General features: G+C 43.1%; 1 protein-coding gene across 1 annotated transcript in view; it reads left to right on the top strand.

Moving 5' to 3' along the window:
- The window catches only part of htr4 (5-hydroxytryptamine receptor 4), a 213,597-nt gene that overhangs the window by 75,652 nt on the left and 120,242 nt on the right, over positions 1-17,703 (top strand). The window contains exon 3 of the mRNA XM_050042827.1: positions 7,434-7,547. Within this exon, the coding sequence (XP_049898784.1) occupies positions 7,434-7,547 (114 nt within the window). The remainder of the gene's footprint in view (positions 1-7,433; positions 7,548-17,703) is intronic.

Genomic DNA, 17,703 nt, shown 5'->3' with positions numbered 1-17,703 from the left:
CGGCAGAGGAAACCAGCTGTGCAGTGACGGATTGGAGCTTTAAAGCTTCTTGTTTGGAGGAGGTATTTCCTCAGTCACCCCTCATCTCTCCCTAATTGAGGCTGCTGCTCGCTGATTGCCCACCAGAAGTTCAGCTTAGCTGCAGGTCAAAGTTCATGTGTATCAGATGTCAACATAGTTATAAGTTTTGCTCAGTCCTTTCCTTTCACCTCTGCCGCTGCGTTTCTGCACTCTGTCTCTCGCTCTGCCTCCCACAGTCTCACAGATATCTGAAGTAGAATTTAAGAGTAAGTAGCAGTATGCAGAAAGAGCTATTCGTACATCTGGAAATGTAATTTAAAACACATGGTGTGTTATAAAAAGAAGAAGGCAACAGAATAAAGAAGACATACCAGTCGCCACAGATGCCTCTAACGTCTCACCTGTTGGTGTATTTTGCAACCGTCAGAGCGCCACTGTCTCTTCCAATCTAAGCACACATTAAATAAACAGGAGCCTGCACTGACTTATGTAATACATTATGTGATAAATAAAACATGTATTTTTTTTACGACGCCAAATAAAAGCACAATGCAGATAAATCTTTTATCCAACAAACAAAGTAATGTCACATCACCTTTTTGATGTTTCTAGCAGAGGTGGGGGACTCGAGTCAAATGACTTGACTCGAATCACAAATTTTAGGACTTGACCTGCTTGACTTACTCTGTTGGAAGATTTGACTTGACTTTGACTTGGTATTAATGACTTCAGACTTGACCCTGACTTGAGGCAGATGACTTGAAATGACTTTTTTATCTAATGTTTGGATTTTGTAAGTACAACTTGTCTTGTGACTTGCTTGACATGACTAATGACTTGACTTGCTTGACTTATAGCAAGGACTCGATTTGACTTGCTTGATTTTCACCACAGTGACTTGGGACTTGCTTATAACTTGCACATGTGTGACTTACTTCCACCTCTGGTTTTTAGAGACTTTGGGCTGATTCAAAATGGCTACCTCAAGACTACTTGAGACATTTCATGTGATACTGGGCTATACATGCAAACTTGACTTGACATCACACCTTCTGAGGTTCATCTCATCATATAAAACCCACTGTTTTGGTGCTGAGCACATCCCAACATGTTAAGGACCTTGTGGTTGATCATTTTAGTCAAGGCTCTTTTTCTCTTCTGTCCCCACAGTGCTGGAATAAAGTAAGCATACATGCAGGGTTTTTTAAACGTAGGAAAACGTGTGTCACATTCGACGTCTTGAACACGCCAGAAAACAATGTTAGTAAACAGTTGAACGCAGCATGGAGGCCAGTGAAAATGTTAAAGTGGTCACTACACCGGACCATCGTGGTGAAGAGGGAGCTGAGCCAGAAGGCAAAACTTTTTATTTACTGGTCTATCTACATCCCAACCCTCACCTATGGTCATGAGCTGTGGATAGTGATATGAGATCACAGATACAAGCAGCCAAAATGAGTTTCCTACGTGGGGTGGCTGGGCTCAGCCTTAGAGATAGGGTAAGGAGCTCGGACATCTGGAGGAAGCTCAGAGTAGAGCCGCTGCTCCTTCGCTTTGAACGGTGTCAGTTGAGGTGGTTCGGGCATCTGATCAGGATCCTCCTGGGCGCCTCCCATTAAAGATGCCCTGGGCACGTCCTACTGGTAGGAGACCCTAGCGTAGCCGCTTATCCAAAGCTGGGTTGTGGGGTCAGCAGGCTGAGCAAAGTATTCCACACATCCCTCTCCCCAGCAAAGCTTTCCAGCTCCTCTGGGGGATCCTAAAGCATTCCCGGGCCAGATGAGATATGTAATCCCTCCAGCGCGTTCTGGGTCTGCCCCATTGCCTCGTACCAGTGGGACGTGCCTGGAACACCTCTAACTTGAGGCGCCCAGGATGATCCTGATCAGACGCCCGAACAAATAATAATAATAATACATTTTATTTAAGGGCGCCTTTCATGGCACTCAGGGTCACCTTACAAAAGTACAGAAGTGCATAAAAACAGGAACCTCCATAACTGACCCCTTTCAACACGAAGGAGCAGCGGCTCTACTCTGAGTTCCCTCTGAATATCCAAGCTCCTCACCCTATCTCTAAGGCACAGCGTCTGCATCACTGCAGACACCGCAGCAAACCGCCAATCCATCTCATACACCATTCTACCCTCACTCGTGAACAAGACCCTGAGGTACTTGAACTCCCTCGCTTGGGGGCAGTAACTTTCTCCCAACCCATTCCATATCTCACACATCAGCTGCATGTTTTCTGCTGCATGCACCTTACCATGAGCACGCCATCGTGATGGTTTGGCACGAATACACAAACTCTTACAACCCTAAAATTAGGTGAGATGCATCTGACAATTTTTGTGAATTTCCTAAACAGACAATATGACAGTCATATCCACTACTCCACACCTAGGAACTGCCCAGGTGTGGAGTAGAGAAAGTATCCAGGATCTGAGCTTCAATCACAAGCTTCCTTATTCATTCTTCACACAGCTACTTCACTCCATTTTCATGTGAAGAACTAAGTGCAACAAAGAGAGTGAATGGAGGAGAGACTGCAGGTGTGCTGTTATCCCCAATTGCATAATTATTACATCTTGCTGCTTTTTGTGACAGCAGGCTATTTCCCTCCAGCTTTGAGCGTAGACATTCAGAACAGCTATAAACACTTTACCTTTAAACGCGGTCGGATGGAACTTCAAACGAAGTGGTTTGTTTTAATTATAATAATTATGATGAGTGCTGTGAAAGAAAAACACTTTCTTCTCTGACATGGTCTCAAAGTGCAACTGAGCATCAAAGCTCAGTAAAGGACTGCAGTCGCACTGCAGCTCCCAGGTTTCAGTGCTGTTGCTGAATAAGAGCTTGGAGTGCGAGTGTAACTTCCACACTGGACAGCTGGGTGCTGAGCTTAATTGTTCCCTAAGAATTAGAGAGCGGATGCCAGCAGCTTTGGAGTCTGAAGTTGACAGGTGACTAATGATCAGTAAGTGTGCGTTCTGTAAGCTCGGAGTAAAAGTGCTGCTCTTGCTCCTGCACACCTTGTCAAATCCAAAATGAGGCGAGGCTCTGGCGTGAAAGAGGATATTTGTATGCTGTCGGTGACACCTGCAGCTGTGTTAAAAGGTGGGTGCTACTACAGTAGCGTGCATATCAATGTCTCATTCAGGGGAAAGGTCAGATTGTGTAGCCGACAAATTCAAGATGAAAGAAGATTAGCATGGTGCTACAGAGGCCTTTTTGATAATGATGCTTCCGTTGAGAAGCTGTCAGCGTTCCCATTTGATCTGATTAGTGTGTTGGCACCACTGATCAAAGAACAAGCCTCATTTGCACACTATCACTTCGCCTTTGAACCTCAGATGGTGAGAGTAAAATAATTTGGCAGATAGGGATGATGCACAGCTCCTGACTCTGGCAGTGAATCACAGAGGGATATTACAGATAACGTGGACACAACATAAAAGCCACAAATAAATTGCCCCCCAAACTTTGCTGCAGACTTTCAGGACAAAGACACAGGAGAAGAAAATTGAAATCGTGCCTGTGTAATGGAGTTGTTCTCGCTTCTTCAGCGGTGATGGTGTGTTTCTGCACGCCGACCCCCCTCCCACCTCCCTCCCTGTCAAGCCTTCAAGTACGAGAGACCACAAACCTCGGGAGGATTACTGTAATGCATTACCAATGTCAAACAAGTCTGAGATTAAACAAGTCATTTTCAGAGGGCTGTTAAACCACACAACTCACTCTGAGGGCTTTGATTCATAACTCATGCAGCTACTTTGCTGTACCTTGAGACACTTTGTTGAAGCCATGCCAAGGTTACAGTATATAGGAGCGAAAATGCAACGTCTGCAGTTTTATGCCATAAAATATATTCGGGTTCCCGCTGGTGTGTAGTGAATTTATCCTACATCTGGCCTTCTTAACTTTTTTCTTCACACTTGACGAAGAGGTGTCCTGTCACAGAGTCCTTGAAAAGTGATCCACTCATTGTAAATCACTGATGAAACGCCAAAGACGTCCATTAAATCCAGTGTTCAGTGTCAGAGATGTTCAGTTTTATGCCATTCAGCACTTGCAACAGTGATGAAATGACTTTAAGAACCTTATAGTTCCAGAGGCATCAAAATGTAGTTTATGGGATTAATTCAGGGCAGTTTAGAGTTTTACAAAGTCAGTCAGCAAATGTAAAGTATGTACAGCACTGACATTTAGCTGCTCGGCTCTGACATCCTCACATGGAAACACGGAGCTCAGCACTGCAGCGAGTGGTAACAGATTCAGAGCCTACAGGTGGATGCTGGGCTGGAGGTGAAGCAGAAGTGTGCCAGTGAGCATGGCAGCAAGAGAGTGAGCAGAGTATACTGACTGTTGAGTTTTTAGTTTAGAATTCAAGACGATTAAAAGCACGAAAGGGCATGTACGGCTCAGAGTCCTGCATCAAGTCAGTGAGCTGCAAAGAATGTGATTCATGGGTGAGATTATACCTTAATTTTATTTCAGGGTTTGGTTCTGGGTTAAACAAAGAACATGGCTTGGATGGTAGCTGTAGTTTTAGCCCTATGGATAGCCACTGTCCATAGTAGGCCATAATAGCCAGTTCCTTCTCCATTTATTGCTAATCAACTACGGATGTGAAATGTAATACCCCCTGTCAGAGTCCTGCATGGGTCCATTTTTGTAAACTTGCACGTGACCATACCCATACCCATTGGACACATTTTAGCATGCTCCTTCCACCACCATAAAACCTCATAAGGATCCTCCTTGGGTTTCTTGAACTCCATGTAGGCTGCATCCTCAGGCTGCAAAGTTTCATGGTCAAAGGTTCAACTCGTGTCATTGCCTCTCAAAATAAAAGGCACTGTGGCGTACACCCTGCTATACATGGAACGCCGTAACCAAGTGGCTGACATAGTGTAGAGGAACATCTGCACTGAGTATGGGCTTGAAGTCCCAAGGTCACAATGGAAGACACCTCCTAATGTGGTGGAGAATGACCGAGCTAAGATCCTGTGGGACTTCCAGATCCGGACTGACAAACTGGTGATGACTAACCAACCGGACATTGTGTTGATCGTCAAACACTAGAAGAAGACAGTGGTGATAGATGTAGCAATCCCGAGTGACAGCCACATCAGGAAGAAGGAACACGAGAAGCATGAAAAATACCAAGGGCTGAAAGAGGATCTAGAAAAGATGTGGGGAGTAAAGGCGACAGTGGTGCCTTTTGTTTCTAAAATCCTGGAGGTTTTTCAGTCTGGTTTTAAAACTTCACATAGCACGGAAACTGCCCTTTTAAAAGTTTTTAATGGCATTTTAATGGCAAATGATAGTGGCAACTATGTTGTTCTTGTCCTGCTCGACTTGACCGCTGCCTTTGACACTGTAGACCACAACATTTTGTTAAAACATCTGCAGCAGCTAGTGGGCATTGGTGGTAGCGCCCTGGACCGGTTTAGGTCCTACTTAGCCGACAGGACTATGTGTGTTGGTCTTGGTGCCTGTGAATCCTCCTCCGCTCCGCTTTTATATGGGGTCCTACAGGGTTCAATTTTAGGACCCCTGCCTTTCTCCCTGTATATGCTTCCCCTAGGGTCTATCCTCAGAAAGCATGGTGTCGCTTTTCATTGCTATGCTGATGACAGCCAGATATATGTCCCCCTGAGTAAAAGCGATGCCTTTTCCCTCAAACCCCTGCTGTCATGTCTTGAAGATATCAAAGCCTGGATGGCCCTAAACTTTTTAAATTTTAATGGAAAAAAAACAGAGGTGATGGTGTTTGGCCCCAGCGGTGTTTCCTCCCCTGTTGATCTGGATCCTTTGGCAGTTTATGTGAAGTCTACTGTTACTAACTTGGGTTTTAAGGTGGACAGTGATTTTAAATTGGACCGCCAAATTAGTGCAGTAGTAAAGTCGAGTTTCTTTGCGAAGGTGAAGCCTTTTCTTTCACGTCAGCACTTTGAAGCAGTAATCCATGCATTCATCACGTCTCGGCTGGATTACTGCAATGCACTTTATTTTGGAGTTAGCCAGTCCTCCCTTGCACGTCTCCAGTTAGTTCAGAACGCTGCCGCTCGTCTGCTAACTGGAGTACGAATGAGAGAGCACATTACACCTATCCTGGCCTCCCTCCACTGGCTGCCTGTGCACTTTAGAGTTCATTTTAAGATCCTTTTATTTGTTTTTACATCTTTAAATGGCCTCGCCCCGCCCTACCTCTCTGAGCTTCTTCACCCCTACGCCCCTGCCCAGTGCTTCAGGTCAGCTGATCAGCTGCCCCTTGAGGTACCGAGGTCCAAGCGAACGCTTAGAGGAGGCCGTGCATTCTCCGTTGCTGCTCCAAAAATGTGGAACAGTCTACCTCTGCACACCAGACAGGCCTCCTCACCGTCTGTTTTTAAAACCAACCTTAAAACCCACTTTTACTCACTGGCTTTTAACCCAGCATGAGACCTCGTTCTGTTTTTATTTATTTGTTGCTGTTTTTATTGTTGTTTGTTTTAACTGCTTTTTATTATCTCACTGTTTTGTTGTTTTTATGACCTCCTATGTACAGCACTTTGTTTCAGCTGTGGTTGTTTTAAAGCGCTTTATAAATAAAGTTGAGTTGAGTGGTGATCAGAGCACTCAGGCCTGTGACCCCCAAACTGGGAGAGTGGCTCCAGCAGATTCCAGGTACGACATCTGAGGTCTCTGTCCAGAAGAGTGCAGTCCTAGAACAGCTGAGATGCTGCGCAGAACCCTCAGACTCCCAGGACTCTGGTAGAGGACCCGAGCTTGACGAACCCTTTATGCACTTGTTATGTAGTTGGAATCACAATAGTTTAAAGGACTCAGTAAGACTAGAAAAAACTCTCTGATGTCTGTGTTGCTGATTTTAATTAGAGTTTTGCTGCTTGGCTGGTTGATCTGATCGAGCAGGGTACCTTGGAGATAAAGACAATATCAAACCTCTGAACTTCTTTGTGTGATTTCACTGTGGATATGCAATAAATCATTTCTCCGACAGTAGATTCATCATTATGGGATAATCGTGTAGTTTTACATCAGATTTCTGACTTGAGACAAATTGATGAGCAACAGAATCTTTATTACATATAAATCCTGCCGTCCCCTGATGGAGCTCAGTCTCATTAAGTTTTTTTTCCTCTGCCAACGACGGCACCAATACCTGAACATAATTTGGAAAAGTTGAGTCAAGCAATTAGTCGAACTGGATTTCTTTTTTCGCTGACGCAGCTCTGCTTTATTACAGGCTGATAAAAGAGGGATAGATTTTCACATAAAAATCTTACTTCTGCAGCACACTAATGTTTCTACTCTTCATCGCTCGTATTTGTAAAAGATACAGACTGTGGTTTCTCTGTGCAGTCCTGAACTAATGTGTTTTGTTTTGTCTTTTTGGTGTTTCCATAGCGACAGCATGCCAAAGCGGATGGCTCTGATCTGCTTCCTGTCTCTGGTCATGCTGATGAGCGTCCTGGGAAACCTGCTGGTCATGGTGGCTGTCTGCAAGGACAGACAACTCAGGTGAGACAGAGCTTTCTTTCTTTCCTTTCTTTTCCATATACACTGCAATTTAATCAAAACTACCAAACACCATTAGAATATTTTATTAATACTTTTGGGTCCCCTTGTGTTTAAGGGAGACAAAGATAGAAAGGATGTTTTCAAGAGAGGAAAAAATGTAAGAGAAGGCAAGACAGCTTTATTTGTATACATGGATTTTCTTCTTTCAAAATACACTTACGTTTTAACAGGAAATTTAATGTTTATTTGCAGTCTCTTTCAAAATAAAAGCACTATGTTGGTACAACATCTTATGGGAAGTGAACACCACTCTCTTGAGTGAAAGTCAGTGGTTGTTAGACCCATCCACCACCCCTCCCACCCCCTCTACTCAGACTTCCACCCCTTAACTTCATGTTGTCCCACCACATTTCCCCTCGACGCTGCCAGGCGCAGTTCAACAATAATGATGACCGACCGCGTGTCATGCCGACATGAAATAAAAGCTTTTTCGTCCATGTCTGACGCTGGAAGTGGGTGTTTGTTGGACCCATCCACCACCGCTCTCGCCCGCCTCACTTGACCTTTCGCGAACTTGGCTTTCGTCCTTGTCCCACCGCGTTTTCCCTGATGCTGCCAGGCGCCGTTAAACTATAATGACAGCCGGCCCCGTAACATGCCCACCTTAAAGAATTCCTTTTTCCATTGGTTTCTGACGCTGCAAGTCGCTGCCCAAGCACTGGATTTCGACGACTTCGGAGTGAGACCAGGCTGTCTAACATCATGATGTCCTCAGGGTCCTAGAAGGTTCATATGTCACAAGCATGTCAGAGATATATTATACACAAAAAATTGAAATCAATTCTCTGAGTGACAGGTAGCTAGTGTCAGGATTTTAGAACAGGAGTAATGAGGTCATCTTTCCTAGTTTTTGTCAGGACCCTAACAGCAGCAATCTGAATGAGCTGAAGCTGCCGAACAGCTTGTTCTGAAAGTCCTACAAACAGACCGCTGCAGGAATCTAATCTACTGGAAATTAAAGCGTGGGTGAGCCTTTCAAGGTCTCGCTTTGACATTATTCCTTTGGCTGTAGCAATGTTTTTTAACTGGTAGTAGGCAGATGAAGTTACTCATTTGATGTGGCTGTGGAAATTTAAATCTGAGTCCAGGATAAAGGAGAAGTAGCGTGAGAGAGCTGCAGTTAAGTAAAACATTAACTGCTTCTAAAACTGTAATTTAACGAAGTGGCTTCCTCCGACACTGAACACTGAACCACCACTGAATATACTGCAGCAGTGAAATAAAAGTATAAACCTGTTACTCACATACAGATAAAGGGTGGTTTTTCTGTGCACTGTGAAGCTAGATGACAAACGGGCAACAATGGCTGCAACACGGGCAGAGCTGGCAGGTCACTCTGAGGACGGCTGGTCATGTGGGAGCCGCTGTCACCGCAATGATTCATTCTTCCTCTCCTCCTCCTCTCCACCTTTTCTTTCTCTCTCACTTACTGTCTCTCTGATCGCTGGACTCTCCCTCTTTGTCTCTTTCTATCTCGTGACACCTGAGAGCTCAGGGTGACCTTTGTCCCCAGGATGTTGATATGATGTGTGTGTGTGTGTGTGGGTGGAGGATGAGTGCATGCCAAAAATAAGCAGGTGTGTGTCAGTTGTGTGTGTGCGCGCTTGTGTAGCAATGAAAGTAATTGAAGTGATGTTTCATTTCTGTGTATAAACACGTACGTGCAGTGTGTGTGTGCACTGTGTGTGTGTATTTAAAAACACTGATGAGTGACAAAGTCACCGCTGTGATGTCTCACCTCCCTGAGGAGAGAACGATGGCACACCATCTTTGTTTCTCTCTGTCTCATTGTCTTTGCGTCACACACACACACACACACACACACACAGGCATCCACTGTCTTTATTCCTGGCACACATTAACTTTGATGCAAACACAAAAAACACACACACAAACACACCTGCTCAGTGGGAATGTCTCTGAGGTGACGTTGTTTGTGACAAAAAATGAAGTCTAACTTTGAACACATCATTACAACAACAAAACTGTTGAGTGTTGGCAGAGCGGCCAGCAGAGAGTCAGCCTGTTATTTCACAGCATCAGTCAGACTGTCAGTTTTTATGTCAATCAATCATTAAAGCAACGTTCAGTCAGTATTTCTGAATTCACCTTAATTGTTTTATTGGTTAGGCTGGGTTATTGATTTTTGTAATTTAAACACACGCCTCTTCCCAGCAGATGTGCTCGGCCCCTCCCCTTAAAAATCCAAACAGAAGTTTCAGTGCGAGTTAAAAACAATGAGTCACGACACACTGCCTCTGCAGTTGTTTTGAAACTTTGTTGGTAGAGCTTGTAAGGAGATGGCAGAAAGAGAGCTCCTGGTCGAGAGTAAAGGTAAAACAAACACTTTGGTTTTGTGGAGTCAGGCTTGAAACAAACTACAATCATGTGCACAATGTGTTACACGGTCGTGGCTGCACCACAAAGCAACACAAACAATTTGTTCTAGCACTTGAAGTCTACTCACAAAGAGATGTATGACAGAGAAATAAAATAACAAAAACAGTTAAAGCCTCTCTGCTCCTGCTGCTGCATCAGTCTCATCACAGACATTTCAATATTGACATCACAGTAGCATTTATGTTGGTGTCTATTGCACGATGATGGTGGGCCAGTTACTAACAAACACTGAGTATAGTTTACAGATATATTAATATTCTGTGTGTTTAGTAGGCTACAGTAGTGGCAAGTGCACTGCAACATAGTTGGTGATACTTTTTTTTTTTTTTTCATGTTTTTATTTTTGTTTTCATATATTTAAAAAATTCACTTTTATTAATTAGGGTCCGGTCAGCTAAGCTGCCAGGACACTATTGTAATCCTAGGTATTCTTCTTCTTCTTCTTCTTCTTTCTTCTTCTGTCTTCTTTCTTCTTTCTTCTTCCGAGGAAATCATACTTCCCATGGGTGAAAACTCACCGAACTTTGCACAAAGGTCCAGTCTCATGCCAGATATCCTCAGCTGTAAACTCAAGCCAATAGTCCTGATGGTGGCGCTACAACAAGCGTCTAAAGTTCAAAACTTTGAAAATTCATAACAAATCAACCATACGTGCTACAACTTCACAACTTTCATCAAACTGTAGCCCCAATACTGAAGAAACTTTTGTACATTTAAACCTATTAAAAATTATGAAGTTCATCACTCTGTTTTTTTCAAAAACTGTAAAACTTCTTAAACCTATCTCCTCCCACAATTTTTGCTCAATTGACACCAAACTTGCTACAGAGCATCTTCAGACTGTCCTACAAAAACTATGTTTCTCAGATTTTTGATTTATCAAAAATTGAGCCTACAGTGCATCAAAATGTTTGACTGTAAACGGTACTGTAAACATATACATGCAAATTCTTGCTAAATAAATCTTCAATGTTCATGAAAAAAATGACAAAATTCTAGAGTCATGGTAGATGATGTGTGGCAAATTTCAGAATTTTATCTCAAAAACTGAATTTTTGACAGCATTTTGAATTTTGCTCTAATGTGAACAATTGGAGTCAATGTAAAAATGGCAATTTTAAACATCAGTTTTCCACTTATGGAGCAAATCAATCACTGTTACAAACAAATTACCAACATTTCCATGCTGTCTAGATGCAGTATGTGTATTTTCAGATTTTTGTTTCAATAAGTGAATTTTTTACAGTGGTTTCAAATCTGCTTTTCCATGCATGGACAGCTGCTAAACCTGCACATCTGGCTTAGTCAAATTGTCACTGACTAATTAGCTCAGTGAGATAGGAAGTGATTCTTAGTCTCAGATGTTGTGAGTTCAAGCCTCAGCTGATGCAAAAGGCAGATTGTGTTGCTAAATTCCTAAATGTCTTCCAATTCTTCTGCTTGTTGCTCAGAATTGCCTAAAAATGCCCGGACCCAACCGATCGCAGCGCAGCAGCTATAATTTATTATTTATTATTTATTATTATTAATTGAATTTAAAGATGAAAGACATCCAGTGTTAAAAAGTGTCTTTGCCGATCTCGTGTCAGTCTCCTCCTCCATGGTTGTGTGTTTCCTGTATTAGACAGCGATTAGCTTTCATATTAGTGACATACCTAATCCAGTATGCCGGCCGTAAATTTGAATCTCAGATTTTAGGAAAGTGCACAGACATCGCCCCCTTCAGTAGAGGAGTGTGAAAGCACCTAGGCCTGTCGCGATATGCGGTAAGTGGCTTAATTGCCGTGCATCGTCTGGCATTGGTTCATTAGCGTAATGAACGGAGGGAAAGCTCTTGTCATCCAGTGTCTTTGTCTCTGTGGGGGAGGCGGAGCTATGGGCTATGTGCACAGACACACACACACACACACACACAAACAGTGCGATCTGTTAGGAGGAGATGAGGTGGAGAAAAAAAAGAGAGTTTTTGAGTGTTTTTTTTTTTCTTAATAGAGAGTCTATTTATATATATTGTTTTGGTTGTTTTTTTTCATGTGCAATTTTTGATAAGAGACAGAGTCCATTTATTGTTTTTGGTTGTTTGATTTTTTTTCCATTACGTGCACTTTTTGTTAACAGGGACTGAGAGTCTATTTTTTGTATTTATAAGATCTTTATTTGTTTATTTTGGTATTTTTACATGTTATTTCAGATATTTAAATTTTCTTTTTTTGCATTCGTAAATATTCTTGTTAAATAAATGTTTATTTCTCTTTTAAAGGGTGTACTTGCATCAATATGTCTTTATTATCATTATATAAGTTTAAAAAATGGTCTAAAAACAGCAAAATTAAAAATGGTCTCAAAAGCACAATATGACGCAATATTATCGCTTACCGCAATAATTTCTGACGCAATTAATCGCTCAGCAAAATCTGTTATCATGACAGGCCTAAAAGCACCTCCCTAGTGACAAACTGCACAGACACAAGTGAGTATGTCCAAGGTCAGACATCTGAGGAGACAAACAGGATAAAAGCACATTTTTTTGCCTTGAGGGGGCTTTAAACAGGAACACATCAGTGTTCATCAGTGTTTCAGGCTGAGTCCTCTCTGCCTTCATAAGGGTACCCCACCAATTTGGCGCTGCAGTCCTCGAACATTGACTGACTCACGTTGGACACAAAGAAAGCAAATGTGGTGCAGCAGAAAAAAAGTGGAGGAGAGAGGAGTCTGAGCTGTCACTCAAACACACACATAGACTGAGCTTACATATCTACAGCTAACATCTGCACAGACAGTCCAGCAGTCAGATTCATGCAGCATGAGAGAAAAATATGCTTCATAATTAGTGAGAACACACAGAGCCAAACAGCCAGATAGGCATGCGATTAGAGTGAAATGTTGGTGATTAAGCAAAAACATGCTACATGTTAATGACAGGGTTAGAAAGGGAAAGTCAAAATTTACATGACTACAAGTTGTCCTGGTGGAAACACTGGACAGCAGCAAAAGTCTGTGCAGCCTGCAGGAGTGGAGCTGCCAGACACATTTAGAGGCATTTCACACTTACACACACACACACACACACACACACACACACACACACACACACACACAGTCTTCCCCAGGGAGCTGACACCAGCAGAGGGTGATTCAGAGGGTGCTAAACCACTCATCAATAACCACCACACAAACACAACCACTCTTACCAGCCACCTCTTGTTTCTCTTAGTGTGTCATGTCATGTGTGTGTGAACAAGGAACACACACACACACACACACACATGCTGCCACACAGTCTGCACGCTGTTTATACTTGACATCGTGCTGCTGTAATAGCAGTGATAAATTTGCGGTCATGTGAGCTGTCTTTGGTTTCTCATTTCACATCACCAGGATCATATATATATTAATGGTTTTTATTTTTTTTATTTGGTAACTTACACACATATATGTGCATTACTGTGCATACTGCTGGAAGTGATTTTTATTAGGGCTGCCCTCTGGAAGTCAAAAATCGAATCCTCAGTCTGAGACACCTCACACTGTGTCCTACCAGCAAGCGAGCATCTGACTGTTGCACCACGTCATGTTACATCGGACACTCTCTGTCCACACTGGATCTGATAAATATGGAACTCGGTCACGTCATGTAATCAAACCAGTTACCTAGCAGCTGTGGTCTCACTAACTAACCCTCTCACTGAAAAGATGGGTGATTACGTAGTTCCTTATTATGCATATTCACAATAATACTGTCATGATTAACTTACAGATATCGTTGTTGTGCAGTAGCTACCATGCAATATTGTACCACTCTGCATCCCACACAATAATTACCAGAAATGTGTATCTCCCTGACGATCTCCATCCAGCCTGATGCCAACTTATTCAGGTTTTTGTAGTGAAAAGAGGAAGTAACACATAGATAACTCTTCATTTCAAACTTTTACATCAGCCATTCCTTGTTGTTGCTGCGCTTTTAACGCGAGCGTCAGGAGTATAATAGAAACAGGGTGTCCAATAAGAGTTTCACTCCAAATGGTGCACTGCAACGCGCTGCATCCTGCTGCATTGCTCACAGGCGATAAAGACAGTCCAATAGAAAATAATGCAACCAAACTGATTAAGTCACCAAAGCTCGCTCGTGTCACACTCAGTGTCACTCGACTAAGATTCAGTCCCCTCATTTAGCTGCAGAGTAAGTGCTCCTCGCTGTCATGCTGCTCTCTGGTAAAGGCAGCTGCAGACCCAGACCCAGGTGAGTCTGAGTAATGCCTGATTTATGGTCCTGCGTTAAATCAACGACGTACCTACGTGGCTACGCAGGAGGCTCGCCCCCGGCGTAGCCTGACGTGCACCTCCCAAAAAATGTAACTACACGTCGAGGCGACGCAGACCCAGCGCAGACCGAGAGGGCTGTGATTGGTTTGCTTGGTAGCAACACATTTCCGGTTCCGTATTTCCAGATTGCGCCATCCCCGCCATCTTTAAACATCTATGTTGCGATGTAGATGTTGCAGTATTAACATACTTTCTTTGACATCCAACAACTCCAACTCCAGCAAGATTCTCTCTCTCTCGGTCGCCATTGTTAACTGTGACCGGAAAAGCTGGAAGCTAAACAAAGAATCAACTAGAGACGACGATAACCATTCAGGAAACGACGATAACCATTCAGGAAAGGAACGCAGCCCCCTACCGCTCTGGCGGTGAATTACACCGCGACGAAATAGAGTGACGGAGAAGTTCGAAGGGTTCATGACGGCGTCACGGCAACGACGTAGGTATGATGTAGGTACGCTGCAGGACCATAAATGAGGCTTAAGACGGAGGTAGCTGCTTGTTGTGTAAGACAGCTCGCAACAACTAAACAGGATACAGTCATTGGCTTTTGTGTCATGTGTAGTGTCGGCAAGAAATGTTGTGTTTCCACCAAACCCTGTTTAAACTCTCAAACTCTGCATGGACAAAAGTAACAAATAATCGAATATTCGTGTACAACAGCCAAATCTGATTCGACTGACATACCTCTGAGTGCAGGCCTAATTTTCATTTGGATCATGGGTGAACAGTTTTGGGATAGTGTGGTTGCTTTTGTTACTGCGATAAGTATCAATACATTTAAATTTATGATGCTTTGATTTTGCGGTTTTCTGAGAGCTCTCCCATGTACTGTTGGTTCTCCTTTAGATTGGTACAGATGGATGAGAAAAGCCCTCCTCATGATATCAGACAAGGCACTGAGGCAGACACCACAGGCTTCCACTTATCTTATTTTTCTACAAAAAAGGGGAAACAATTTTTTCGTTATTAAATCTACTGAGATTACTTTAAAGGAATTAAGAAAGTTTCACATTTCCATTAATTGCTGTTGTAATCTGGTATCACATGCTGACGCAGAGGCATTCACCACCTCAGGCGATAATTTACAAAAACAAAATCACTAATGCCTTTTATTGGCAGTGGAGCTGTTGTGTTGTTGCCTCCCCAGGGTCATTTGATTTACATGTTTTCAGCCCTGAAATTTCACCAGCTGGAGAAAAACCAACCAGCCGAACCGACCGTGAAGAGTGGACTAATCTGAACGCACGGGGCCTGTGTCAAATTAACATAGTTCAAACTAAAGTCCCAACACTTCTGGTACATGACAACATTTCAGCATCACTATAATGAATCACTGTCGTGGTTATAATCACACTAATTAACTTCATAAAGTTTTCTCGCCCTGTTTGTAATGAAGGATTTAAAAAATGACTTTCCTGTCGCTGTGCTCATCCCTCTTCTTCTCTGCTGTGTTTTCCTGTTAAATGCCCTCGTCTCTCCTCCTCTGCTTTCCGTATTATCCAGCAGACACGTGCGCGTCTGTAAATGACACCAGCCTCCCAGTGACACAATCCTTTTTAATAAAGTTTATTTATTCTTAGCACTTTAAGCTAAACACGGTCTGTCATCCTGACTAAACATGACGCCTCTGCTCTGGGCGTGTTAATGGCTTCTAAACTGTTCTGAATTACAGCCAACACTGCTGTGTGTATGTGTGTGTGTGTGTGTGTGTTTGAGGGTACAGTATCAAGTAAGTGTGTGTATATAAACCTTATCCTTCTACAGTGTGTGTGTGTGTGTATAGTATTTATGTGTTTCTGTGTGCTTTTATAAATCTATTCATGTGTTCTTCTGTGTTTCTGATGCATGCATGTGAATGTACAGTATATGTGTGTGTGTGTGTGTGTGTGTGTGTGTGTGTGTGTACAGTATTCATGTGTTCTCGTGTGTGTTCGATGCATATACAGTATGGTAACGTGTGTGTCCATGTCCAACATGATTTACGCGTGCCCCACATGCAGCGGGCGGACTAGGCAGCTGGTTGGTTCCAGCTCTAACAGCCTGTTTTAAGGGGCTGTTTGGGTTAGTGACAGGCAGATGGAAAACCCTCACAGCCATCCGCTCTTACCGAAGCTATTTATAGACCGCAGACCATCCACGCTGCAGAGAGCGTGGAGAACAGGCCAGCTGACTGACCCACTCTTTCACTGCAGGTTTGTCTGTGAATGCAAAGGTTTAACAACCAGGAGAAATCACCAAATTATCCTCATTCTCCATTTGACTGCCGACCTGCCAGGATGTATTTCTGGTGTGACAGCTTTACTGACTGATGATCAGCTGACTGAGCTGCCCATCAAACTGACAGGTTACAAACCCCGTGACATCACTTTTAATCAGTAGTTGACCTTTAAAGTCAGGCTACTGGTCGCAGGTAAAAAGGGCTGAAACTAGAGCTTCAACAATCACTCGACTAGTTGTCAGCTATTAAATTAATCACCAACTAATTTGCTAATCACTTAACTGGTTTGAGTCATTTTTGTAAGAGTATTAGCATGCAGTATAAAATTGGCACAGATTGTGTGTGAGTGTGTGAGGGTGTGTGTGTGTGTGTGGAAGTTGTAAAAGAGAGCACAGCTGTGGGAGGAAGTAAATGTGTGTGTCTCAAAGATGAGTTTTAACAGCGTATTTCAGGTGATACTCACTGCCGTCATTGTGCTGCTGCACAGGTGATACTTAATACTCATTCACACAGCAGCTGTGACTCTGTATCTCTGCTCAGTCTCTCCCACACTAATTCACTCTGCTCGTTCTGTTCTCACACACTGAGTGCTAATGATGGAGTTTATCTGCAGTTTGAAAAGAAGCCGTTAACTCACACACAAGAACATCCAGTTGCTCCCCTAAAACAGGTAGATATACAAGATATTACAGACTTTCAAATAGATAATAGATACTTGATGAACACTCACTGGCCACTTTATTAGGTACACCTTGCTAGTACCAGGTTGGACCCTCTTTGTGTTTACGACTGCCTTAATTCCTCAGAGATGTTGGTCCATATTGACATGATGACATCACACAGCTGCTGCAGATTTGTCGGCTGCACATCCATGATGAGAATCTCCCGTTCCAGCACATCCCAAAGGTGCTCTATTGGACTGAGATCTGGTGACTGTGGAGGCCATTGGAGTACAGTGAACTCATTGTCATGTTTGAGATGATGTGAGCTTTGTGACATGGTGCGTTATCCTGCTGGAAGTAGCCATCAGAAGATGGGTACACTGTGGTCATAAAGGGATGGACACGCTCAGCAACAATACTCAGGTAGGCTGTGGTGTTTAAACCATGCTCAGTTGGTACTAAGAAAATCTCCCCCACACCATTACAC

This window comes from Epinephelus moara, chromosome 4, assembly GCF_006386435.1.
Source record: "Epinephelus moara isolate mb chromosome 4, YSFRI_EMoa_1.0, whole genome shotgun sequence".
NCBI lineage: Eukaryota > Metazoa > Chordata > Actinopteri > Perciformes > Serranidae > Epinephelus > Epinephelus moara.
The sequence above is the reverse complement of the archived record's forward strand: the minus strand, read 5'-3'. Positions and strand labels throughout refer to the sequence as shown.